Here is a 25,079-nt window from a genome sequence, read left to right on the forward strand (position 1 = left end):
AATTGGTTGAAGGTTGGGAGTGGTTGCATCCAGCTCCAACCTAGTCCCTTCTTGATGATGCTGTGTGCCCAAGAATCGAAGGTCCAATGATCCTGAAAGTGGCGGAGTCTTCCTCCCACCGGAAGCACTTCATTGCTTCTGGTTTCCCGAGGGTTTGCTACCTCGACGCTAGCTTCCCTTCCTCCTCTGCCCCTGGAGGGGCGGCGAGAAGAGTCTCTGCCGGAGCCTCTACCTCTGGGACGAAAGGTAGTGGATGGTCGTTCATAGGCAGGGGTGAAGACCGGTGATTGGGACACCACCAGCTGGGGGACCAACTGAAAGGTCTGTTGTGGTTGTGCAACCACTTGGGGAGTAGCGGGAGCCGGAAACTGGCGTTTTTGTTGATGCTGCTGGGGCCTTGTCTTGGAAGATTTCCTCTTAGGCTGAGGGCCTTGTTCCTGAGAGGATTTCCTTTTGCGGGACATGCCCCACTTATTGAGAAGGTTCCGGTTCTCAGAAGCGGCTTTGTCCACGATCTCTTTCACCAGAGCTGTTGGGAAGAGATGTTTGCCCCAGATGTTGGAGGAGATTAGCTTCCGGGGTTCATGTTTTACTGCCGCGTTGGCAAACACGAATTCTCTGCAGGCTCTCCGGGCCTTGATGAAGCTATAACAGTCCTTCATCACAGTCACTAGGTGGGTCTTCGCGAGAACCATATACAAATCTGGGACCCTAACGTCCCCGGCCATGACTTCAAGCTGAATTTGATGAGACAGGGAGGCAGCTAGTCTCTCCTTGGTCTCCTGCTCCTGACGAAGAAGGTGGTCATTCAGCTTTGGAAGATCTTCATTGAACTGACAGCCAGCCGCGTCAGGTTCCAATTTCCCGACCGTGAAAGTAAACTGGATATCTTTCCAGAATCTGTTGTCAGGGGGAAGGGCGAGGGAGGGAGGCCTACACTCCTCCAGGGTAGGGCAGGGCTTTCCTTCCTCCACCGCCTTCATGACCACATGAAAGGCCTTTTCTACGAAGGGAAAGGTCGCAGTAGAGGGAGCAAGAAAGGACGGGTGTTTCTTGCTCAATGCCGGCATCTTAGAGTTGGTAAAACCTCGGCTCTTAAGACATTCTGCCAGCATGGCTTGGGCTTTTGAGTGATCGAACACGATCACTTCTTTGGGTTCGGTCTCTTCCTTGGAGGCCGGTTCGGACCTGAGCCGGACGTAACAGTCCGGGTAGGCCTCAAAGCTGGGGAAGAATTCCACTTCTTCCAAGAGGATAGACCCAAGCCTATCATTGATGAAGATCTTACCAGTTGTAATTGGCATATACTCAGCGTACCTCCAAGGGTTAGACTCCGAGCAGGGGGGAAGAGCCTTAACCGAGATCTTCTTCGGTAGTTTCATACCCAAATGGCATCTTCGGTGGCGGGCAGCAGGGGTTGCGAGGCGGCGGAGGTTAGAGGGGACTGGCTCCTCGACCACAAAAGGGTTTCTGGAGGTGTTTGGGCGACCTCGCCCTCCGAATCAGGGAACTCCACCTGATCTTCTTCTTCCAGATCCTCACCCATGAGGGTCCTCTTGGTGTTGTCGGAGACTTCCTACATCTTCTCCACCTTGTCGAGATGACACTTTCGGAGTGTAGCCGAAATGTCGGGTTCAACCACTAGTTGGACGCAGGGAATCTGATCCTGGGGAATCACAGAGTCCGGAAGAGCTTTTGGGAAAAGCAAGGCCCTCATCTTCTCGTTGGGGAGATAAGGCCCGGTGGCGCTCTTCTGGAAACCGCGCACCCACTTGCGCAGTTTCTCTCTAGCGTTGTCCCTGGCCTCCGCGGATGGAGGGTTATTGAACGCCTTATCAAGAAGGCCTTTGAAGGTTGAACAGGGCCGCGGATCCCAGTACTTGAGATTACACTTTTTTGTTGCACAGGGGGCTTGGGTCCGGCACGCTTTATGCCCGTGGAAGTCCGGGCGGCGAACTCCGCAGGAGCTCTCACACTTCACGTTCTCCTCCTGTAAAAGAAAGAGATCATGAGTACATGGAAGACATAGTTATGGCTTACATTACTCTTAAGATTAAGATTCACTAATCTGTAGAATTGGTTTTATGTGAGCTCAGGATAGGTGAGCTAGAAAGGAAGTAGGAAGACACATACTTGTGAGTCCCGTCCAGCCGGTTACTGTGACCTTTTCTGCAGTCAATTCCTTGGGACCTGAGGTTCTAAAGGAGAGAATAGTATCCTTATGGATGAGCCAAACTTAGGCTTCCTTATAAAGGAATTGTCTACAGAGTGGAGAGGATCTGAAATCGTTCAGAGCCTAGGGAGAAAAAGGGGGAAAATAGGATAAACCCCCTTTTATTCGGGTAGGTCCCGGCAAGAGACTGCACTGAGAAGCACAGAGTATGCTTGAAATATTGTACTGTACAACCGTACACCCCAGCCACTGTTTTTAATGTATGAAATACGAAAGAAAGAGCGGTCAGGCTATCCGGCTGCATTGGATCGACTGCCGGCACGGGGCCGGCAGCCGGGGGAGGGGTGCTTGTCCATGGAAGTCGTAGGGGCGGCAAGCCGGAGGCCGGTCCGGCGGCGTGAATCCATCTAAGGCTACATACTGAGCAGCAGAGAGGTAGGAGACATCTAGGAAGGCGATCGCTGGCACGGCGGCGGGTCGCTGGCAGGGCGGTGGCCTCCGGCTGCTGGCAGGCTGTCGGCGCTGGCGAACCTAGCTGGTTGCATAAGATGGAGGGGAGGGTTACCTGAGATGTCGGCGGCAGCGTCGGCAAGGGGCGGCGGCCCCCTCCAGCCGGCAGGCTGCCGCCCCAGGTAATCCTCAGATAGGAACATCTTATGAAGTAGGAAGGTCACCTGGGGTGTCGGCGGCTAGCGCCGGCAGGCGGAGGCAGCAGGGGACCGGCACCATGATAGGAGAGAGAAAGGTAAGGAGGGAATAGGGAAGGGTAATGCCCGATACCTGACCGGCTTCCCTCCGGAATTAGTGCTCTCGTGATAGGAGGGGATACACCTATCATCCGGCGGCAGGGAGCCAGCAGATGGCTGGATGCCTGTGGTAATCCAAGGGAGTATCAGAGGACACTCAAAAAAGAGAAGGGGATCTTTCGCCAGCAAGCCGTCCGCCGGCACTACCCCATAGTTCGACTATTAGGGGGAAGTGTAGCAGAGCGGCCAGCCAAGCAGAGGAGCACAGCCTAACCTACAACTCTCCCCAGGGGAAGAGTAGTAGGACAGCGGACAGGGGTGTGAAGGCAAGCCAACACAAAGGGATAGAGTGGGGAGGGGGTTAGGGGTCTTTGAGGGAGCAGAAGGGGGCACAACCCTAAAGCTCCCAAGGGGTGGGGGGAATCTGTTAGGTGCTAGACTACCCAGGCAGGAGAGAAACGCTCTCCAACCCTAGGGGAGGTTAGCTCAGAGTAGGCACAGCACTGGTGTACTCTCCTAAACTATAATAAAACAGAATCCCCCAAAGCCTAAGCTAAACCAGGGGAGTCTTCTCCTAGATTAGGGAGGGCTGGGAAGACATATCGCTAGGCTACAGGGAGGAAGGGACGTGTCCCAACCGAGTGCAGTCTAGGGGGAAGGGTAGAGTCCTTCCACCTTCAGTCTCAGTCGATACCTTAAGGGAAATGCGTTCCCTAAAGGTGGACTGGGATGAATGATAGGTACTCTGGGGTTCTGTCCGAGGTCCCCCCATATGCTATGGTAGGGAAGAGGGAAGAACAATCTAGCCTAACCTACCCGAAAATTATTCCGGGTAAGGGGGCAGGATATAGCAAAGCTACCCAGAGTGAGGTTACCCGAAGGTAACGGGAGATAAGGAAGCATACAAGGGCCCCAACGTTGGGTTAGGGGAGTGTGACATGGATGGACCAGGCACGGTCCCTTGTATGGTCCCTAGAAGGCGAAAGTACATGTGCAACACTGAATCTTGTATATGTTTAAGAATGCCTATATCTTCATTAACATTAACACTAGGAACACTTATATCATGCAGAAGTGAAGATGAACACTAGGCTGCGGCGTAGGCTAGGCTAGAAGTCCTGCATGGGGTTGGCTAACTAAAAACGCCGAAGAATACCATCGGCATAATATAATCAATTCTTAGCAATGAAGACTAAATGATATTAATTAGTTAAAAGACTGGGAGGGCTGTTCTGGCTAACTAAATAGAGCATACAAGGCGAACAGCGGCGTCATAAAATGGCGCCTCCGGGCAAGGCACAGCTCTGCCACAAAACACAAGATTTAAGGGTAAGAAATCGTTACTTTTCGGCCAGAGCTTATTTAAACAATACAAGAACCTGGTACTCAACTTTCCAGAAGAAGGCGAGGCTGAAGGTTGCGACATGGCTAAGGATGCAAAAGATAAATTGCGATCACTGGGAAAAACCAACTGTTGTAGAAAGCTACAGGAGTAGGAATGAGGACGGACTGACGTCACACAGTATGGCGGACAGCTATGGCCGCTGTTTGTTTACGTTGCGAGTACCGTAACAGTAACGAAGGAGGGTAACTTTCCCCCTCGAAGCGTAAACGCTATGTGGGGTGCAGATAGCCATGTGGCATGTTAATGCATGCGTCCCCTGTTGATATACAATATCCTAGAGGGAAACCTTTAGGGTACTCGCGCCAGAAGTTAGAATTCTGTGAAACATGTTATTTTTATTAATAAAATAAATTTTTGAATATACTTACCCGATAATCATGTAGCTGTCAACTCCGTTGCCCGACAGAATTCTATGGAGGGATACGCCAGCTATCACAATACTAGAAGGGGGTGTACTTACCAGCGCCACCTGTGGCCAGGTACTCAATCATTTGTTGTTGACACCTCCTCAATTATTCCTCGGTCCACTGGTTCTCTCTGGGGAGGAAAGGGAGGGTCGATTAAATCATGATTATCGGGTAAGTATATTCAAAAATTTATTTTATTAATAAAAATAACATTTTTCAATATTAAACTTACCCGATAATCATGTAGCTGATTCACACCCAGGGAGGTGGGTGAAAACCAGTGTACAAGATTAAAGGATAGCTAAGTATCCCATATTTCATATAACAGTTATCTCAAATAACAATGAAATAATAAGTACCTGGTAAGGAAGTCGAATAGAACCGTTACTCTGCCTCTTTATTTAAAGTTCGTCTTCCTTACTGAGCGCAGCGTTCCTCTTGGAGGCTGAATCAACCCAAAGGTGCCAAAGTACACGGGGTTGCAACCCCTACTAAAGGACCTCTACCAAACCTTTAACCCAGGCGCTTCTCAAGAATGAATAGACCACCCGCCAAATCCAAGGATGCGGAAGGCTTCTTAGCCTACCGTAACAACCATAAAAAACAACAATAAAAGTATTCAAGAGAAAGGTTAAAAAAGGTTATGGGATTAAGGGAATGTAGTGGCTGAGCCCTCACCTACTACTGCACTCGCTGCTACGAATGGTCCCAGGGTGTAGCAGTTCTCGTAAAGAGACTGGACATCTTTCAGATAAAATGATGCAAACACTGACTTGCTCCTCCAATAGGTTGCATCCATTATGCTCTGCAGAGAACGGTTTTTATTAAAGGCCAACGAAGTAGCTACAGCTCTTACTTCGTGGGTCCTTACCTTCAGCAATGCAAGGTCTTCCTCCTTCAAGTGAGAATGTGCTTCTCTGATCAGAAGCCTTATATAGTACGAAAGCCCATTCTTGGACATGGGTCTCGAGGGTTTCTTGATGGCACACCATAAGGCTTCTGACTATCCTCGAATAGGTTTAGACCTCTTCAGATAATATTTGAGAGCTCTGACAGGGCAAAGAACTCTCTCTAGTTCGTTACCTACCATGTTGGAGAGGCTAGGTATTTCGAACGATCTAGGCCAAGGACGTGAAGGAAGCTCGTTCTTTGCTAGGAATCCAAGCTGAAAAGAACATGTTGCAGATTCGGTTGTGAAACCAATGTTCTTGCTGAAGGCATGAACCTCACTGACTCTCTTAGCTGTTGCAAGGCAAACGAGAAAAGCAGTCTTGAGGGTAAGATCCTTGAAGGAAGCTGACTGGAGAGGTTCGAACCTAGATGTCATAAGGAACCTTAAGACTACGTCTAGATTCCAGCCTGGAGTGGAAAGACGACGTTCTTTAGACGTCTCAAAAGACTTGAGAATGTCTTGAAGGTCCTTGTTGGAAGACAGGTCCAAACCTCTGTGGCGGAGAACTGAGGCCAACATGCTCCTATATCCTTTAATCGTAGGTGTTGAAAGGGATCTCTCATTCCTAAGATGTAGAAGGAAGTCAGCTATTTGGATCACAGAGGTATTGGTAGAGGATATTGAATTGGCTCTACACCAGCTTCGGAAGACCTCCCACTTAGACTGGTAGACTCTACGAGTGGAAACTCTTCTAGCTCTGGCAATCGCACTGGCTGCCTCCTTCGAAAAGCCTCTAGCTCTAGCGAATCTTTCGACAGTCTGAAGGCAGTCAGCCGAAGAGCGTGGAGGTTTGGGTGCAACCTGTCTACGTGTGGTTGACGTAGAAGGTCCACTCTTAGAGGTAGAGTCCTGGGGAAGTCGACTAGCCATTGAAGTACCTCTGTGTACCATTCTCTTGCAGGCCAAAGGGGAGCAACCAGCGTCAGCCGTGTCCCTTCGTGCGAGACGAATTTCTGCAGAACTATGTTTATTATCTTGAACGGAGGGAATGCGTACAGGTCGAGATGGGACCAGTTCAGAAGAAAAGCATCCACATGAACCGCTGCAGGGTCTGGAACAGGGGAACAATAAAGCTTAAGTCTCTTGGTTATGGAGGTGGCAAACAGATCTATGGTAGGTTGACCCCACAAGGTCCAAAGTCTGTTGCACACACTCTTGTGGAGGGTCCATTCCGTGGGAATGACCTGATTCCTTCTGCTGAGGCGATCTGCTGAAACATTCATAACGCCCTGGATGAACCTCGTGACCAGAGTGAGGTTTAGACCTCTTGACCAAATGAGGAGGTCCCTTGCGATCTCGTAAAGGCTCCTCGAATGGGTCCCTCCTTGCTTGGAGATGTAAGCCAAGGCTGTGGTGTTGTCTGAATTCACCTCCACCACTTTGCCTAGCAGGAGGGACTTGAAGTTCAACAGGGCTAGATGAACTGCTAACAGTTCCTTGCAGTTGATGTGGAGTAATCCTTGTTCCTTGTTCCATACTCCTGAGCATTCCCGTCCGTCCAAGGTCGCACCCCAGCCCGAGTCCGATGCATCTGAGAAGAGATGAAGATTGGGGGTCTGGATGGCCAATGATAGACCCTCCTTGAGAAGGAGATTGTGCTTCCACCACAGGAGAGTGGTCTTCATCTCTTGGTTGATAGGGATAGAGACTGCTTCTAGAGTCGAGCCCTTGTCCCAATGAGCAGCAAGATGGAATTGAAGAGGGCGGAGGTGGAGTCTTCCTAGCTCGACAAACAGGGCCAGAGATGAGAGGGTCCCTGTGAGACTCATCCACTGTCTCACTGAGCAATTGCTCCTCTTCAGCATGCTCATGATGCACTCTAGGGCTTGGTTTATCCTGGGGGCCGATGGAAAAGCCCGAAAATCCTGACTCTGAATCTCCATTCCCAGGTACACAATGGATTGGGAGGGAATGAGTTGAGATTTCTCTATATTGACTAATAGACCTAGGTCTCTGATTAAGTCTAAAGTCCAACTGAGGTTCTCCAGACAACGACGACTCGTGGAGGCTCTCAACAGCCAGTCGTCTAGGTAGAGGGAGGCTCTGATGTTCGAAAAGTGTAGGAATTTCGCTACATTCCTCATCAGATGAGTAAAGACCATAGGAGCTGTGCTTAGGCCAAAACACAGGGCTTGGAACTGATAGACAACCTTTCCGAAAACGAATCTCAGGAAAGGTTGGGAGTCTGGATGAATGGGAACGTGAAAGTATGCATCTTTCAAGTCCAACGAGACCATCCAGTCCTCCTGTCTGACCGCTGCTAAGACCGACTTGGTCGTCTCCATCGTGAACGTCTGCTTGGTGACATACTCGTTGAGAGAGCTGACGTCCAGCACCGGTCTCCAACCTCCTGTCTTCTTGGCCACAAGAAAGAGACGGTTGTAGAAGCCCGGGGATTGATGGTCCCGGACTATAACCACTGCCTTCTTCTGCACAAGTAGCGACACCTCCTGTTGCAATGCTAGCCTCTTGTCCTCTTCTTTGTAGTTGGGAGAGAGGTTGATGGGCGATGTGGTCAGAGGTGGTTTGAGGCAGAATGGAATCCTGTAACCGTACCTCAGCCAACTGACAGACTGTGCGTCTGCACCTCTCTTCTCCCAGGCTCGCCAGAAGATCTTGAGTCTGGCTCCTACTGTTGTCTGGAGAATCTGAGAGTCAGTTCTTTCCCTTAGATGTCCTGGATCCTTTCCTAGACTTGCTCCTGTGAGAGTCTGGACGGGAGCTTCCTCGGCTGGGGGCTCTACCACGAAAGGGCGGTATGAACCTCGTAGCCGGGGTATCAGCCACTGGGGAGCGATAAGTCTTGGGGACTGAGGTGGCAACCTTAGACTTACGAGCCGATGAGGCTACAAGATCGTGCGTGTCCTTTTGTATCAGGGCAGCAGACAAGTCCTTAACTAGCTCCTCGGGAAAGAGGAACTTTGAGAGTGTAGCAAAAAGGAGTTGTGACCGTTGGCAAGGTGTAATGCTGGCGGAAAGGAAGGTACACAGTTGTTCCCTTTTCTTCAACACCCCTGATACAAATAACGATGCTAGCTCACCCGATCCATCTCTGATGGCCTTATCCATGCAGGACATTAATAGCATGGCAGAATCTTTGTCCGCAGGAGAGGTTTTCTTGCTGAGGTCCCCCAGGCACCAGTCGAGAAAGTTGAACATTTCAAATGCTCTGAACAACCCTTTTAGTAAATGATCCAGGTCTGAGAAGGTCCAACAAACCTTCGAGCGTCTCATAGCAGTTCTCCGAGGCGAGTCCACCAGACTTGAGAAGTCAGCCTGGGCAGAGGCAGGTACTCCTAAGCCTGGTGCTTCCCCTGTGGCATACCAAACGCTAGCTTTCGAAGCGAGCTTCGTTGGAGGGAACATGAAGGAAGTCTTGCCAAGGTGTTGTTTAGACTGCAGCCACTCCCCTAAGATCCTTAAAGCCCTCTTGGAGGATCTAGCTAGGACAAGCTTAGTATAGTTGGACTTAGCTTGTTGTACGCCCAGCGAAAACTCAGATGGTGGAGAGCGGGGAATAGCAGAGACGAAGTGGTCTGGGTAAATCTCCCTGAGTAGAGCCAAGACCTTACGAAAATCAATCGACGGTGGAGAAAGCTTAGATTCGTCCACGTCTGATGAGGGATCAAGGTGTGCCTCCTCATCATCCGACACCTCATCAGCAGAGGGTAGCGAAGCGATCGGACCAGAATGCTGAACCGCAGAGTCAGAACGGGTAGGAACAATAACAGTGGTTTCCTCTTCCAGTGACTGTTGAGGGAAAACCTGAGGCTCAGACTGCAAAGGCTGAACAACAGACGAAGCAGAAGGCAGGCGCATGGGTGAAGGAGGTTGACTCCTAGCAAGAGAGGTTGAACCCAAGGATTGCACAAGCTGAGCGGAGGACGGAGGCGGAGTAGTCCGTTCCTGTTCCTGTGAGATGAGCGGAGCATGATGAGGTTGAGGCTGCGCAGAACAAGGTAAAGTTCTCGCAAACTGAGGCTCCTGAGGCGCAAGTCCAGGGTGTAGAGGAGCTTGCCTTGAGGAGGGTTGAGCTCGCTGCAGCGATGGCTGAGCAGACAGACTCACGGAGGGGAGAGGTTGTTGTACCCCAACCGAGAGTTGCACCACTGGTGGAGCAGCAAGGGGAGGCGGAGGAAGAGTGGAATAACTCTCCTGATCCCAAAGCAAGGGTTGCCTTAAAGAAGGCTGAGGCTGAACACCACTGGGAACAGCGAACTCCGAAAGTGGCTCAACATCGTACGCCTGGCAGATGGTGCTGCGACCAGGCGGAGCAAGTGCAGGCGGGGCGAGCACAGGCGGAGCGAGAACAGGCGGAGGGAGTGTAGGCGGAGGAGGAGGTGCAACACTCTCAGCCCGACACTCACGCATCAAGTCCGAAAGCTGAGCTTGCATGGACTGAAGCAGGGTCCACTTGGGATCGGCAGAAACGATAACAGACTGAGGTAAAGTCTTAACAGTCGGGCTCTGTTTTGGCAGAACCTTACTCCTCTTGGGCGGAGTACAGTCGACAGATGACTGAGGCGAGTCAGAGCTGAGCCAATGACTGCAACCTGGCTGAGCACTCGCGGACTGGACTCTACGTTTAAGCGGTCTCGAGACCTGAGACCAACGTTTCTTCCCTGCTAGTTGATCAGCGGACGAGAATAAGACGGGCTCAATCGTCTGCAGGTGGGAGTGACGGTCTAAGGAAGACACGCCCGCAACCACCGAGGATAGTTCTGTGCGCCTAACAAGGCCTGTCGAACCCTTAAGCCCTTCGACATTGCTTCTCCCCTGGGCATGGGAGCTTGCAAGAGGTCCCGGACTGGGAGGACGACTGGCTCGCACAGAAAAATCCTCACGCACCACACTGGCACCACTAGCACTTGGCACTGCACCGACACTAGCACTCGTCACAGCACTGGCACTAATTCCACCCACTGCACTCTTGACCTTCAGTTCTTTAACTTCGGCCATCAGAGACTTATGGTCACTTACCACTGATTCTACTTTATCGCCTAACGCCTGAATAGCACGCAAAACAACTGACATATCAGGCGGAGGGCACACAGTAGGTACGGGGGTAGCCACTACAGGGGTAGGAAAAGGTAGGGGATCATGAGGTGAGGAAAACATAGAAGAGTGAGAAGAACTTCTCCTAACTCTACCTCTCTCTAACTTAGATGAATATTTTAAAAGACGGACAAATTCCAATTCCGAAAGTCCGGCGCATTCCTCACATCGATTTTCTAATAGACAGGGCCTGTCCCTACAGTCAGAACAAGCGGTGTGAGGATCTACCGAGGCCTTCGGAATACGCCTATTGCAAGACCTACATCGTCTATGGGAGGGGGCTTGCGAAACGTCAGACATCTTGTATTCAAAGAGTTAGCCAAAGGGTGATCCAAAAACAAGCAAAATTCGTTAACCGTTATATCAGTATTATATAAAAGCTATCTAGCTAATATAAGAAGGATTCCAGTAAAGCGACAGCCGTTAATCTGAGAGAATACTTCACCAAATATCCGTGAATAAACTCGAAGACCATAAGCGTATCCCAGAACGTCTAGCCGGAAGCACGACAGAGGAATAATTGAGGAGGTGTCAACAACAAATGATTGAGTACCTGGCCACAGGTGGCGCTGGTAAGTACACCCCCTTCTAGTATTGTGATAGCTGGCGTATCCCTCCATAGAATTCTGTCGGGCAACGGAGTTGACAGCTACATGATTATCGGGTAAGTTTAATATTGAAAACTTTAGTTTAATTCTCTGGGAATATCTACTGTAGTCATATATACCCTAAGGAAGCTACTGAAGGAACCTTCCATCAGGACGACATGGCTTGAGCCCAAAAAGAATTTTATCACCTCTCCAGTGTGGTTTTAGAAAAATGCACTCGACAACTGATGTGTTGGTACGACTGGAATCCTTCATTTATGAAGCTTTTAATTTAAACAGCACCATGTAACAGTTTTTTTACCTTGAAAAGTCATATGATTCTGCATGGTGATATGATATACTTAAAACCATTCATAATTTGGGATTGAGAGGAGAGCTACCATTGTTCATTCAAGCATTCATTTCACATATATTTTTAGGTGAAAATGTCGGAGAAGAAATGCCAAAAAGGAGGAGTTCCCCAGGCTAGTGTGCTGAGTAAACCTTATTTGCTTTAGCCATTAAGGGGATATCCTCTGTCATTCCCCAAAATACTCTCTCAACACTATTTGCAGATGATCTCTAAATCATTTGGTGGAGCTAGAATGGCAATGTTTGGGAGAAAACTACATCTCTCAATTGAGAAAATTATTCAGTGGGTTGATATGAAGGGCTTCAAATTTTCAACAAGCAAAACTGTTGTTGTCCATTTCTGACGTATTCGGGGAGTACATCCAGACCCTGTTATGTACATCAAAGGTCAACGGGTCCTATATGTAAGTAAAGCTAGATTTTTAGGATTAATATTTGATTGCAGGCCGACATGGATTCCTCACTTGAAAGCCTTAAAAGAAAATGTCTTGAGGCTTTGTCTCTTTTGAAAGTTTTGTCCCACACATTATGGGGGTAGACCGCAAAACTATTTTAAAGTTATATAAGGCTTTAATTTTTTCAAAAATTATCTATGGGTGGAAAATACACTCTTCAGCCACTCCAAGCTGATTAAAGATTTTAGATTATATACACCATACTGGTATCAGATTGTCCACAGGAGCCTTTAGAACTTCGCCTATCCCAAGCCTCCTTGCTGATGCTGGAGAATTACCTTTAGACCTTTACCGAAAGTCTTCTATAGTTTGGTATTGGTTTAGGTTGCAAAAACTTTCTAATTCTTTACCGTATCAGGCTGTAAACATTGTAAGGCACTCAATATATTTTGAGTTGCACCAAAATCTACTCTACCCTAGGGTTTTCAGATAAAATATTTAGTAAACAGTCTAGATATAGGTACAAGTAAGGTCCTATTTAAGATACAGTATTAGCAATCCCTCCATGGAAATTACCAGGGAAATAATTTTGGAAATATTTTATTGGTATAAGAAAGAATATGACTGACTTAAAAGCCAGGTCTCTGTTTGTGGAACATGTTGCAGAACAAAGGGAATCAACTTTTATATACTGATGGCTCCAAATCTGATGCTGGCGTTGAATTTGGAGTGAATAGTGATGCTTTTCATTGTAAAGATGCACTTCCTCTATGTAATCTCTAATATATTTACTGCCAAACTATATGGTATACTAACTGCTATTGAAAAACTAGCATTAAAAGAGGACAATTTTACCATTTTTAGTGATGCAACAAGTGTCCTACAAGCTTTAGAAGTTTTTAATTCTAGTAACCCTTTAGTTTGAAAGATTTTAGAAGGGCTTTAATTATTGGGCTGAGCGGTATAGAAGTTCGATTTTGTTGGGTTCCGGCACATGTAGGTGTGTCTGGGAATGACGCAGATTTACTGGCAAAGAATGCAGCAGCTGAATTGCTACCAAGAAGGCATCCCATCCTCTATAATGATTTATTTCAGACCATTAAAAGTTTGTGTTATAATAATTGGCAACAGCATTGGGATAGTTTAGATGGAAATAAGATGAGAGAATTCGCGATTGTTATATCTCCGTGGAACGTAGTACAGTAATGCCTCAAAATATGGAATTAATTCGTTCAGGAGTGGCTTTCGTTTTTCACAAAATTTCCTATCATGGGTCACGTTTTACATCTAAATTGCCTAATCATTCCAAACCTTATAAAAACACGACATTAGATTTTATAATAAAGCTATAACCACAATGATATACATTTGAATCATTCAGTATACTGTAACTAAATGTTAATACCTGTAAATTAAGTTGTTATTAGAACATAATGTAATAGTGAATGGAAAGTAATACAATATACAGTAAACAGTAAAATACTTTACATACAGTATATGAAAGATACGGTGCTATATGTACTGTACTATTTACCCTTACTAGAGAGAGATACGTTTTCTATTGTGTATAGAGAACCCGTTTTCTTCTACTGGTTCAAGGGTAATTATTTTATTTTTGGCCTAGCTGGCAAATCTCTTTGCCTCATAAGAAAAATTTTCCTATTATAAAGTATTAAAATCTTCGCATCTTGTTTCGCATCATAAAAATTTTGTAGACAAAAATATTCTCATCAAGAAGTATTACTGTACATGTAATGTACTACGAGCCCGGAAAGGAACTTTTTATGAACCACTGCGTCAGTCGTCAGATCATGACGTGACACTCTTCACAGTTTTTCTTCTAGCTCTGTCCTCGGCGAAGAGTTAGCGATTTACGTGGTCTATCGTGCGATGTTGCCCATTCAAGGGGATGGGGCAGGTGACACTCAGGTTCATCCCTGAGTTTATTGCTAAGATTTGGGCCCCTCCGGATTGAAAGTCTACGTTCAGATGATCCAGATCAGCTGCTATTATGCCCCATCAAGGCACTGAGGTCTTATCTAAAATGAACCACAGGAACTCGCCACAGACTAACATACTTTTCATCAGTATGGGGAGGGTCAAGAGGAAAATATCCTGTAACAATATCTCTTCCTGGATTAGGGGAGTGATGGAAAGAGCCCTTGTTCCAGATTCTAATTCTCAGACTCAAAGACACAGAGCTCATGACGCAGGGGCATGAGCACGTCCCTTGCGTTCAAAAAGAACTTCTTTCTGGCACAGATATTACATGTTGGCATATGGAAGCATCAAACGATCATCACAGCCCATTACTTGCAAGATGTAAACCACAGGAACCTGGACACTCTCACCATAGGTCCTGTGGTTGCACAAAACATGGCCGCAAGCACCTCAGCTCCCTTGTAGGACAATTAGTAGTTGGTTTAGGGCAGAGGTTACCCAGTATAAGACTAGAATGAATGTGCAAAGTGACTGGCCTTTTTTAAATATTTAACTTAGCCGGTGAATATATAATAGCTGCAACTCTGCGGCTCGACAGAAAATACACTAAAAAAACTCGCGAGCGATCGCTATGAAGGTTGCGGGTGTGCCCACCAGCGCCAACTGTCGGCCAGATACCACTCTTGCATGTAAACAAACCCTTCAATTCTTCTCTGTCGACGTTGACGACAAGACGTATCAATACTCGCTGTAGAACCTGGAGTTTTCTCAACATATTTGGTGAAGTACTTCATTTTGGTTTGAGCTTTCGCAGTGCAGGTGTTTTATCCTCATCGTAAATCTTGAACTCGTTTTTGGATAGATTTAATTTTTGATGACAAGAGAGAGAGTATGGACTTTCTTTGACTTTTAAATGGCCGACCCTTCCCTTAGACGGAAGTGTGTTTTAGGCTTTTAGCAATTATCTTATCACGTTATAAATTAATTATAGATTTTCCTCTATATATTTTATATCTCAACCGCCTTTATTAGGCCTCTTCGATTAGCTTTCCATTTATAATAAACATCAAAATAAATTTTAATGATTTGTTTATATGCGACCTTTCCTGAGAGTAGGCGGTCCTAACTTGGAAACCGAAGTTAAACAACGTTGAGCCCTTTTCAATCGTAAATAACTTTTACAGAGCTAATGATTTAAAACTTATTAAATGAAATATTTTTAGTAAATATTTTATGATAGTTTTTTTCTTTGAATAGTCTTCGTACTGTTTCAAAGATGAACTAACGTTTAGTTTATTTATGCTACGCAGTTTGCGCTCTATCGTTACGATAGAGAGAGAGTATCACGGTTTCACTTTGCAGAAAGAGTAAATCGATACTGACGTTTTGTTCTTTTTTCTTTCAAAGCTTAAATGTTTTAAAGACTATTTTAAAGGATCTTTTAATTGAAAAACCTTTCAGTTTTTTCCTTTGGTCAAATAACCTGTTTATTGACGAAAGGTAAGTGGGCTCTTCTCTTCGGTGCGAAATCAAGAGAGAGAGAGAGAGAGAGATAGAGACGGAGAGAGAGAGAGGAGAGAGAACGTTCCGATCTTTATCTCGTCCCAAGCGAGTAACGTTGTTCTCGAGTTACTCTCGTCCCTAGTCTCTGTACGGGGAGAAAGGATAAAACGTTTTTAGTTTTTATTCTCGTCCCAAGGCACTGTACGGTGAGAGATTGAAAACGTAGTTTTGAATGAACTAGTGTTTAGTCTCTTCCCCAGCCACTGATTTTTTTTTTCTTAAAATATGTTTACTGTTTTTTGCTGGTATTAATGTGCTTACATTATACGACTGATTTCGCAATTACAACCTTTTGATGAGGGTAGAATTGCGTGCTTCAGGTAGAAATCAGTTTTATTCATACCTAATGTGAATTGTTAAAAAATTCGATTTCAGTGAAATAAGTGCAAAACAGAAAATCGTAGTGATAAAGTGATATTGCGCAAAGTGTTATCAGTGTTGCGACCGAGGGTTCGTCTGTTCGTGCCTGTCGTTCGCCTAGTCCGGGACCTCTTGCAAGCTCCCAAGCCCAGGGGAGAAGTAATGTCGTACGACTTATGGGTTCGAGAGGCCTTGATCAGCGAACAGACGTTCCCTCTATGGTATCAGGTGTATCTTACCAAGATCACCCCTACCATAAGGCGAGAGAGACGATTTTCTCCTCGTCATCCGAAGGCTTTTCGCATAAGAAACCGTGGAACAAGGTTTCGAGGCCCTTTAAGCGAAAGTCAGTCCTTTCAGGACAGGTCCAGCGTCCTGGTTTCAACTATCAGGACAGCTCTGACCCTATGCAGTCATCGGAAGACTGCTCGCCGCCTAACAAAAGCGTAACACAGACTCCGAGAGTCTTTTTGTAGGCAAGGTTTTGCGGTCACAGACGTTACCCTCGTCTCTTACCGCAACCATTCCCGTTGATCCTAAATGGGTTGTACGGCAAGACATGCAGAATAAGCTTGCCTCCCTTATGGAAGACTATTCTGCCGATAAGTCCGTTGAGCCTAGCCGTTTATCTCATCGAGATCCTGGCCTTCAGCCACCCTAACGTTCCTTTGTGCGTCCTGTTGACGTTGGCGTAGCCAAGTCACGTCAGTCAGGTTGTTTAGAACCACACTCGATGCAGTCTCGTGTGGATTTTCAGCCACATTTGGACGTTAGGCCACTTGCTGATGCTCCTGTTGACGTTCAGGACGTTCGCCAACAATCGGAGTTGACTTGTTTTGACGCTGAGCGTCAACCTCCGCATTCTAGAGTTGTTTTGACTGCTCAGTCTAGGCGGTCAAAGCAGTCTCGAGTGGACGCTGTGCGTCCTCACGCACCTGTTGTTGTTGACAGTTCACAGACTGTCAAGCAGTTACATGACGTTGCGTCCTGGTCCGCTACTAATGCACCAGTGCGTGTGGACTCTGCTTGTAAAGCATTGCCACCACGGTAGGTCTCTCCCTTGCTTGAGACTCGGCTATTGTCGGACAAGGTTCCTTCAGATGAGGAAGTTGCTGTTCCCCCTCCTACTGATATTCCCTTGGGGACTCTGTCAGACGGAGAGGAGCCTAAAGCTGCTTAGCCCTCTATGGACTTTAAATTAATCATGCTGATTTTTAAGGATCTTTGTCCGGATCTTTTTGTAACTGCTGCTCCTCGTTCGCCTAAACGTCAGAGCTTACACTAGGCCTAGCTACTTCGAAGCCGTTGTTTTATAAGCTAGTGCTCTCTCGCTCTTCTAAGAGAGCTTTACGTTTGCTAGGCGACTGGTTTATCACCAGGAGGAGTTTGGGGGAGACAGCCTTTGCTTTCCCTTCTTTTAAACTGGCTTATAGAGCGAGAGTCTGATATGACACGAGAGAAGTTCTCGGCTTGGGAGTTCCTGCCTCTGCCCAGATAGACTTCTCAAACCTCATAGACTCTCCCTGGCGCCTGGCCATGAGACGCTCCAAGATTTTACAGGTCGACTTCACAGCTATTTTCGAGCCTTTGAAGTTTTGCTGTACAATTATGTCATGCATAAACAAGGCTTTCAGGGATGGCTCCAATGATCTGACAGCCACGTTCTCTGCAGGAACAAGTCCCTCAGGGATGGCTCCAATGATTTGGCAGCCATGTTCACTGCAGGAGTACGTAAGAGGCAAGTGCGCTCAATGTGTTCATTGTCAAGACAAACTTCACGATGAAGTCTACCAGGCTGTCTTGACAGCATTTATGGAAGGCGACTGGATGGTCTCTCTCGACCTTCAGGAGGCATACTTCCACATTCCTATACACCCGGATTCCCAACCGTTTCTGAGGTTTGTTTACAGGAATGTGGGGTACCAGTTTCGAGCCCTGTGCTTTGGCCTCAGTCCTGCGCCTCTCGTGTTTACGAGGCTCATGAGGAATGTGGCAAAATCCCTCCATCTATCGGGGATCCGAGCCTCCCTGTACTTGGACGACTGGCTTCTCAGAGCATCGTCCAGTCTTCGCTGTCTGCAGGATCTACATTGGACGTTGAGTCTGGCCAGGGAGTTGGGACTTTTGGTCAACCTAAAAGTCCCAACTGATCCCATCTCAGATTATTCTATATTTGGGGATGGAGATTCGCAGTCAAGCCCTGCTCGAAGTCCAACTAATGCTGAAACGAAACGTTTATTCAGTCAGGAGTTGGAACAGTCTCGTAGGGACTCTCTCATCCCTGGAGCAGTTTGTCTCACTAGGGAGACTACACCTTCTGCCTCTCCGGTTCCATCTAGCCTCTCACTGGAACTAGGACAAGACATTAGAGACGGTATCATTCCCAGTCTCCGAACCAGTAAAGGCATGCCTGAAATGGTGGGACAGCAATATCAGTCTGAGAGAGGGACTATCCCTAGCAGTCAAGAACCCAAACCACGTGTTGTCCTCAGACGCGTCGGATTTGGGTTAGGGTGCGACCCTGGACGGTCGGGAATGCTCGGGTCTGTGGACCTCAAGTCAGAAGAGCATGCACATCAACGGCAAGGAGCTATTAGCAGTCCACTTGGCCTTGATGATATTAGAAAGCTTCTTCGAAACTTAGTGGTAGAGGCAACTCAGACAACACCACAACTTTGGCGTACATCTCCAAGCAAGGAGGCACACACTCCTTCATGCTGCTCGAGATCGCAAGGGACCTTCTCTTATGGTCAAGAATTCGAGGCATCTCCCTGTTGACGAGATTCATTCAGGGGGACTTGAACGTCTTGGCAGACTGTCTCAGTCGGAGGGGTCAGGTGATACCCACGGAATGGACCCTCCACAAGGACGTGGGCAAGAGTCTTTGGGCTACTTGAGGTCAACCCACCATAGACCTCTTTCCCTCCTCGTTGACCAAAAGGTTACCAATCTATTGCTCTCCAGTCCTAGATACAGAAGCAATCTACATAGACGCGTTTCTACTGGATTGGTCTTTTCTGGACTTATATGCATTCCCACCATTCAAGATAGTCAACAAGGTACTGCAGAAGTTCACCTCTCACGAAGGGACAAGGTTGACGTTGGTTGCTACCCTCTGGCCCGCGAGAGAGTGGTGCACCGAGGTACTTCAATGGCTGGTAGACTTTCCAAGAAGTCTTCCTCTAACGGTAGATCTGTTACGTCAGCCCCACGTAAAGAATGTCCATCAAAGCCTCCCCGCTCTTCGTCTGACTTCCTTCAGACTATCGAAAGACTCTCAAGAGCTAGAGGCTTTTCGAAGGAGGCAGCCAGTGCGATTGCAAGAGCTAGGAGAGCTTCTACCATTAGAGTATACCAGTCGAAGTGGGAAGTCTTTCGAGACTGGTGCAAGTCAGCATCTGTGTCCTTGTCCAGTACCTCTGTAGCCCAAATCGCAGATTTTCTTTTACATCTGAGAAAGGTTCACTCCCTTTCAGCTCCCACGATTAAGGGCTACAGGAGCATGTTGGCTTCGATCTTTCGACATAGAGGCTTAGATCTTTCCAACAATAAAGATCTCCAAGATCTCCTTAAGTCTTTCGAGACCTCTAAGGAACGTCGTTTGGCAACTCCTGGATGGAACTTAGACGTGGTCCTAAGGTTCCTCATGTCAGACAGGTTTGAGCCATTACATTCAGCCTCCCTGAAGGATCTCACCCTCAAGACACTTTTCCTAGTGTGCTTGGCTTCGGCTAAAAGGGTCAGTGAACTTCATGCCTTCAGTAAGAACATCGGCTTTTCTACAGAAAAAAGCCACTTGTTCACTTCAACTTGGTTTCCTGGCCAAAAATGAACTGCCTTCTCGTCCTTGGCCTAAATCTTTTGATATTCCTTGCTTATCAGAGATCGTAGGCAACGAACTGGAAAGAGTATTATGTCCTGTTAGAGCTCTTAAGTTCGATTTAGCTCGTACTAAGTCATTACGAGGGAAATCTGAGGCATTATGGTGCTCAGTTAAGAAACCTTCATTGCCTATGTCAAAGAATGCTTTGTCATATTTTATCAGATTTTTTTTTTAATACGAGAAGCTCATTCTCACTTGAATGAGAAAGACCGATGTTTGCTTAAGGTTAAGACGCACGAAGTTGGAGATATAGCAACCTCCGTGGCCTTCAAGCAAAATAAATCTCTGCAAAGTATTATGGACGCGACTTTTTGGAGAAGCAAGTCAGTGTTCGCGTCATTTTACTTGAAAGATGTCCAGACTCTTTACGAGGACTGCTACACACTGGGTTCATTCGTTGCAGCGAGTGCAGTAGTGGGTGAGGGTTCTACCACTACACTTCCCTAATTCCCATATCCTTTTAATCTGTCTCTTGAAATGTTTTTAATATTGTTTTATGGGTTGTTCGGAAGGCTAAGAAGCCTTTCGCATCCTGGTTGATTTGGCGGGTGGTCAAAGTCATTTCTTGAGAGCGCCCAGATTAGGGGTTTGATGAGGTCCTGTTGTATGGGTTGCAACCCTTGATACTTCAGCTCCTGGGAGTCTTTCAGCATCCTAAGAGGATCGCTGGGCTCCGTGAGGAAGACAGACTTACAAGGCAGAGTAATCGTCTAAGTCAACTTCCTTACCAGGTACCTATATATTTTGGTTTTGTTATATTGATAACTGTCAAAATGAAAAAACTCTTAGCTTATACGCTGTAAACTTAATTAACTCTGGTCTCTACCCACCGCCTTGGGTGTGAATCAGCTATTATATATTCACCGGCTAAGTTAAATATTTAAAAATGATATTTTAATTATAAAATAAATTTTTGAATATACTTACCCGGTGAATATATAAATTAAATGACCCTCCCTTCCTCCCCAATAGAGACGCAGCGGGACGAGAAGAATTGAAGGGTTTGTTTACATGCAAGAGTGGTATCTGGCCGACAGTTGGCGCTGGTGGGCACACCCGCAACCTTCATAGCGATCGCTCGCGAGTTTTTTGAGTGTGTTTTCTGTCGAGCCGCAGAGTTGCAGCTATTATATATTCACCGGGTAAGTATATTCAAAAATTTATTTTATAATTAAAATATCATTTTTATTTCATCCTTCCCTCACTTGGGGTTGAGCAACCGAGGAACTCTTCAACCTGACTTTCTGTAACTCCAGATACTGTATATGTTTATATATTTTTTATGTCCCCGAAATCCCTGCAAGGTCGAATTTGGCAATAACTTGGTTAAGTGTAGTTTACCTCCAAATATTACCTTACCTGGTCAAGTAACATTGTTGAGTTCTCGCACATTCACTTGATTGCCCAGGCCATTAAATCTCTCACATACAGTATTCAGAGAGTTGTGAGGTGTCAGGGGTCTCTGTTAAGCTTGTGTGAAGTACAGAATAACACCCAGGGACAGGAACCAGCCTGTTGGTTTTAGGACTTCCACCCACCTAAGGGTGAGTCTCCACTGTAAACTGTGAAAGGGTTTGTATTCGTGTTGGAACAAATGACAAATTTTGAAATAATTTGTATTTATACCAACTATATAAACCTTGAGCTCTTTACACATACCTGACACGCCATCATCTAACCTAAGGGAAAGTCGTACGTGCAATTGTAAAGTGATGTTACTCAACCGGTGAGTGTGTGAACGTGGGGGCTAGTCTACCCCCTGCTAATTAGCGGTGGTTAGTTATACCTCGCTTAAAGTCTTTTGGCTAGTTTTCAGCCTTCGCTGAAAAAATATCCGCTGTAAAGAGCTCAAGGTTTTTGCTACATATATTAGGACAACACAAATTCTTTCCAAATTTTTCATTTTGCAGAAGTTGATTTCCCCATAAACTGAGTAATAAAAGTATCAACTTGATCTTACTGAACAATTATGGTAGGTTGAGTTCACACTATCCCGAATTATTTTTCTGGAATTGGGTGAAACACAAGTAATTATTGAAATAATACATTTTTAGATCAAAATTCCATTTTTGGATCATTCACCTTATCTCTGGAGTATGAAAGTTTTGTAATTATGGAGGTAAATATTAATTTTAGGGTATTCAGTCTTGTATTGTCAATAAAATGGCAGCTTGAGAGATTAGTGATGAAAACTGATAACTAAAATTTTGATTGTTCACACAGGGGAACAAACGCTGAATGTGCTTATCAATAATGCAGCAATATTCCATCATCCATCTTATCTGACTGAGGATGGCATTGAAGTGACCTATCAAACAAATTACCTTGGTAAATGTGAATAATTTTTTTTTCTTTGACATTGTTACTTTTGATAAAATAGTTTTCCTAAAGTTGGATATATTTATTTGTAGAATGTTTACAAAATGTATTCCTTAATCTGAGAATGACCAAAATAAAAGATTAATACTGTATAGGCAAAATGATTGAATATTTATTTGTTCCAGTGCAGATACAAATCTGAATTATTTATGGGTGTTAGCTCTGATGCAGTGTTGTTACGACCAAGTTGAAGAATTACTGTGGGTCTGGTAGCCTGGTATGGCTGCTTTGTGGGCCCACTATGTGCTTCGGTGGGTTGATGCTAATAGCTGTGTGTTCACTCTTCTCTTGGTCGTGACTACGATCGGTCATCCGTTGCTGACCTTATTCAGTCCTTTGTGTTGTTCCTTTTTCTTATACTGTACTCTACTTAGTATGAGTGCTAAACAAGTGTTAATGGAAACCTGCCCAGGCCTTAAAGGTTGCCCTCGTGGCACTTTTATGAGTCGAGTCGCCATAGACCCTTATCCCTTATGCCCTAATTGTAGAGAACATAGATGTGTTATGAATTCACTTTGTGATTTTTGTTGCGAGTGGTTGCCCTCCCAATGGGAGAAGATCAACAGCCGTAGGAAAAAGAAGACCAAACAGGCTCGTTTCCCTTCAACAGCTTTAGTCTCAAAGGAGGAAAAGAAGCTTGTCTTCATTTTCTAGTCTGGAACTTCCCTTGTACAATCCTTCGTTATCGGAATTCCCAGAAACCATGGTAACGACGGATGACGACCAAGTTTTTGTGAACGAATTTATTGATGTAACGTCTCTTGCCCTCTTAGTGTGGCTGAGAATTTTTCAGTGGATTGTGATCCTTTAGCATCTGCCTTTATCCAGGTGGGAGAGGATGTCTTAGTGAAAGTGCCTCTCTTATTACCAGAATTTGAAAATCCTACTCGTTTGCAGTCTCTACCAACAAGTGTGGTAAGCTTGTACAAGCATCTTTTTTATTGCATATGTTGGAGTCCTTTCAGATTTCTCTTCCATTATTCCATTAAGTGTACTCCTCGTCAGTCTATGGCTGTACACCATGTGTCTGCTTGTACACCCATGTGTCTCCTCGTACACCTTGTGTCTCCTCGTACACCATGTGTTTCCTCGTACACCATCTTTTTCCTTGGAAATAGCTTATCACTCCCCTTCAAGGTCTGATTTTTTTGTCAGTCCTTCCTATTGCCCCATAGGGTCTTACAGGTCCAGCTTCCTCTCCCCAATAGAAGTAGTGAAAGATTCTCATAGAAAATCTTTTCTGAAAGATCAGCATGTTTTATATCATTGTCATGGAGCTAGTACTAACCCATCAGTGTGTCTGCACACCTACAAGCAATCTCCGCGTCTGCGTACCCACAAAACCTTTGAGACGCGTCTGCTACTGTATCCACAACATGAACAAGCCATGCACCATACCACACTGTTGGTGAACCTACTGAATATGCTGCCACCATTACACGTCCTCCTGCCAAATGCGCTGCCACTATTACACGTCCTTCTATTGGCACACATCCTTGCACCGCCACCATTACTTGTCTCCCTTCTGAATATCCTGCCATTATTACACATTTTCTGAGTTTTTGCCTAGTTGCATATTGCTCTGTGAATTCTCTTGCTTCAAGGACTTTGCCCTGTCCTCCAGTAGCCTCTTTGGAAGATGGTAAGCTTTCATCAGTGATTTACGTATCTGTCAAAATCTTCAGATAATAATAAAGAATCTGCAGTATCAGAGATAAAACCATTACCTCATCCTAGTGATAGCAAACTGATCGCAGAACTTTGTGCTCCTTTTCCTAAAATTATTCCTCCTGTTTCCCAGCATCATGCTTCACCAGCAGAGAAGTTTCTGAGACCTAGTTTTCTTCTAGGAGCTGTTATTTCATAAACATAAACCTTACTCCCGAGTCGAAGGCTCAGAAAGATCTGATTATTCTAGAAGAAATTACAGATTACACAAATCAAGTTTGCTTCATTCCTCTGCTGAGAAAGAGGGAAAGCCTCCTCTTCCTCCACCATCCTATTATGAACCTGTAGAATTGTCACCTCAGTATCCCCCACCTGTAGAATCTTCACATGAAAATCCCTTCCTATAGAATCGTCACCCCAGAAAATCCCTCTTGTAGAATCATTACCTTGTTCTTAATTTGTACAAAGATAGTAGGTTGTTATTAAGTTGAACAAATTATATGAGATTTTGAAAAATCTATTAAATTTCATCACCTTGTATATAATTAACACAAAAGTAATACGGTAGCTATATATGAAATTTAAAAATTGCTTGGATTGCTATTTCCGTATAGATCCATCCTTTGATCTGGAATACTTTGTCAAATTCATCGAATTATGACAGGTATTGCACTTCCCTCTTTTAAAGTATCTGTTGTTGTAGCCACCAAAAAACTTTAGAGGAATCATCACACAAAAGTGGAGGAACCACATCTTGGAAGGTATTCTAGGCAATGAAGGATGGCTAGTTTTTAGTAAAAAAAGATTTTAGTGAGTATTCATCTTTTAACGAAATTCAAAGGAAGAAAGGACAAAATTTTAAAAAATATAGAAGGAATTTAAAGCTATTAAATAGCATTACAGGACAATTAGTTAGCCAAGAAATTATCCTCCATGAGCAGTGGCCCTAGAGCCATTAACCCTAGAACCACATCGTTGTTTTTGAGGGACGTTGACCACATCATTTGGAGAATTTTATCCTTTTTTGGAAAATTAAAAAACATGCGTAACTTCAAAACAGGTTTATTACAAAATAAAAATTGAAAGAGTAACTTTAAAACTTTAGGATGATGTTACATAAACGTAATTTTTGGGCTCGGCCATGTCGTCTGGATGGAAGGTTCCTTTAGTTAGCTTTCTAAGGGATATTTGCT

The 25,079-nt window shown here is 45.5% G+C and overlaps 1 protein-coding gene across 7 annotated transcripts in view; it reads left to right on the plus strand.

The window, feature by feature from the left end:
* The window catches only part of LOC137627654 (WW domain-containing oxidoreductase-like), a 172,419-nt gene that overhangs the window by 120,994 nt on the left and 26,346 nt on the right, over window positions 1-25,079 (plus strand). For all 7 annotated transcript variants that reach the window (XM_068358818.1, XM_068358816.1, XM_068358815.1 and 4 more), the window contains one exon: window positions 22,063-22,167. In XM_068358818.1, coding sequence (XP_068214919.1) covers window positions 22,063-22,167 — 105 coding nt within the window. The remainder of the gene's footprint in view (window positions 1-22,062; window positions 22,168-25,079) is intronic.

Source organism: Palaemon carinicauda, chromosome 35, assembly GCF_036898095.1.
Source record: "Palaemon carinicauda isolate YSFRI2023 chromosome 35, ASM3689809v2, whole genome shotgun sequence".
Classification (NCBI taxonomy): domain Eukaryota; kingdom Metazoa; phylum Arthropoda; class Malacostraca; order Decapoda; family Palaemonidae; genus Palaemon; species Palaemon carinicauda.